Source organism: Grammomys surdaster, unplaced genomic scaffold (genome assembly GCF_004785775.1).
Source record: "Grammomys surdaster isolate TR1022 unplaced genomic scaffold, NIH_TR_1.0 721, whole genome shotgun sequence".
Classification (NCBI taxonomy): Eukaryota; Metazoa; Chordata; class Mammalia; order Rodentia; family Muridae; genus Grammomys; species Grammomys surdaster.
The window spans coordinates 1,750,794-1,753,374 of record NW_021605140.1 but is presented as its reverse complement, the minus strand read 5'-3'; the positions used below and the strand labels follow the sequence as shown (position 1 = coordinate 1,753,374).

The 2,581-nt window shown below is 49.4% G+C and overlaps 1 protein-coding gene across 3 annotated transcripts in view; it reads left to right on the top strand.

The window, feature by feature from the left end:
• Sipa1l1 (signal induced proliferation associated 1 like 1) overlaps window positions 1-2,581 on the top strand; it is a 198,361-nt gene that overhangs the window by 185,940 nt on the left and 9,840 nt on the right. For all 3 annotated transcript variants that reach the window (XM_028782145.1, XM_028782144.1, XM_028782143.1), the window contains one exon: window positions 904-1,150. In XM_028782145.1, the coding sequence (XP_028637978.1) occupies window positions 904-1,150 (247 nt within the window). The remainder of the gene's footprint in view (window positions 1-903; window positions 1,151-2,581) is intronic.

The window sequence follows — 2,581 nt, the reverse complement described above, 5'->3', positions numbered from 1 at the left end:
GCTGACAAAGACTCAGATGTCTGTGTATTAGTGCTCTAGTGTGTTCACGTTCTGCTGACGAAGACTCAGATGTCTGTGTATTAGTGCTCTAGTGTGTTCACGTTCTGCTGAGGAAGACTCAGATGTCTGTGTATTAGTGCTCTAGCGACATGCTTGTCAATGCAGCACATTCCTGCCTAAGCCAGAAGAGGGTGTCAGATACCTTGCAACTCGTGTCACAGATGGTCATGAGCTGCCATGTGGGTGCTGGGAATTGAACGCTTGGTCTTCTGCAAGAGTGCCAGTGCTTTTTACTGCTGAGCCATCCCTCCAGTCTTGAGTGCCTGCGTTTTGATGATCATCTCCTGGTTACCCAGCAGTCACTGCCTGCCATCCGGCAGGCTACTAAGGCTTCCTGTCCCTGTTCCTCGACTGTTCCCAGGAGCCCTCTCTCCATTTCCTAGCCTCCTGGCAGATGCATTTTGTTAAGCAGCTGCAATGATCCAGGCAGGTGCTTTGCCCACATTTACAGCTGAGGAATCTACCCCTGGAAGATTATAAGATCTAGTCAAAGACACAGGCTTTAAGTAAAGTATAAATTTAAGACTAGGGGTGCGTACCATTAATCAGGCAGGTGACTCTTGAGTTCCAGATTAGCCATGTTACATAGTAAGGCATTCCCACTGCAAATGCAAACAAAAAATCATTTTATCTTGTTACTCAGTACCACCTAACATTGATAAATCCTGGCTAAAGCATGATAAATCAGACTCATCTGGAACATGAGTACAGCTTCCCTCCCCCTGGGATGTAGGGCTGAACGGAGCTCCAAGACTGGCAGGGCTCACATCACTGCTTCAGCCACCCAGCCTGGGTCTTGTTCTGTGACCTAAGGCCCTGACTCCAGCCTGTCTTGTTTTTCAGTTCCATGCACTGTCCTCCCCGCAGTCCCCGTTCCCCACCACCCCTACCTCCCGGCGGGCCCTGCACAGGACTCTGTCAGATGAGAGCATTTACAGCAGCCAGAGGGAGCATTTCTTCACCTCCAGGGCTTCGCTTCTAGACCAAGCCCTGCCCAACGATGTTCTCTTCAGCAGCACCTACCCATCTCTCCCCAAGTCGCTTCCACTGAGGAGGCCATCTTACACGTTGGGAATGAAGTCGTTGCATGGTAAGTGTGCTGCAGTTGCAGCTGGGCAAGCTTGTGCAGGACCCATGGCCCAGTATGGCAACCAGCCGTTCATTTTCTTGGTGGATAGTTTGGAGGAATTCCTACCTCTGCTTCATCTTTAAGTCTCCCCTCCCTCCTGTAATAACAGATCACTGGTACCTCAGCATTGGTCAGCACAGGTTGCTAGACCTTACCCAAGACCTGCTGAATTGACTTTGAAAGAATAGTCTGGGAATTGGCGTTCTTGTCAGATGTCCCAGCTGCTGAAATAGCATTGGGCAAATGAAGCTAAATGAGATTGGTAATTTCCTAGAGACATGTGCCCTGCTTCCCTCAGCTGAGATCCCAGCCTGTGAGAAGACGGCCCTCCCTCACTGTCTGCCACACTCCTTCATTCACTTACTGCTCCAGCCTGTCAGCAGGGGATCCTCCAGGAAGAGAATTAGGGACCCTAGCCCTCGGTCATTGTCATGTTGTCTTACTTTGGGGCCTAACTAGATCCCTGTTTTATAACAGCCATTTTCTGGGACTTTAGACTTAGATGTTTTTCTTTCTTCTCTCTGCCCAAATCCACTCCATGTCTCACTTGAAAACCATGGCTGACTCCAGTAGACACACAGCATCACATGTCATACGTGACCCTTTGCTGTGCACACCATCATAACCTATTTCCTCTGACTGGTCCCTTCTGAGAAATCTGCTGCAGCAATGGTGTCAATCAGACCTTTGTTTCTTTCCCTTGCCTGGAGCTGTGTCTTCTGAGCCCCAGGGAAAGCTGCACTCCCTGCGCCCTCTTCACATGCATGAGCCTTCTCCCACATCTCTGTCCTGCCAAGGGACATCAGGCTCCCTCCTACTCAAGAGTTAAGCCATCTTCCTCTGCTCCTTCCCCACCCACCTACAGCTAACAGGAGAAGTGTGCTTCCTGCCACCACACTCTGGAACAGCGGTTTTCACCCTTCCTAAAGCTTCAATACCCTTCATTACAGTTCCTTGTGCTGTGCTGACCCCAATCATAAAATGATTTTCATTGCTACTTTATAACTGTAATTATCACTTATACTGTGATATAAATATATTTGGTGATAGAAGTTTGTCAGAGGGGTTGCAGCCCATGGGTTGAGAACCAGTGCTGTGGAACAAGCCCCTCTGTGGAGATCTGACACACTCTTACCCTTCGTCCTTCATGCAGGAGCCAGTGCTCCTGAATCCTTTACTCCTATGATCCTGCCTATCTTGAAAGCTTTTCTTCTCTCCATGCACTTTTCTCCAACCTTCACAGGCAATAAAAAGTACTACACACACACACACACACACACACACACACACACACACACACGATCGCGTGTCTGAATGGGTCTAGCTCCTAGAGGCCTATCCACTTGGGGTCATTGACCCACTGAGAGCCATGAGGAGGGGAGGACCACACCC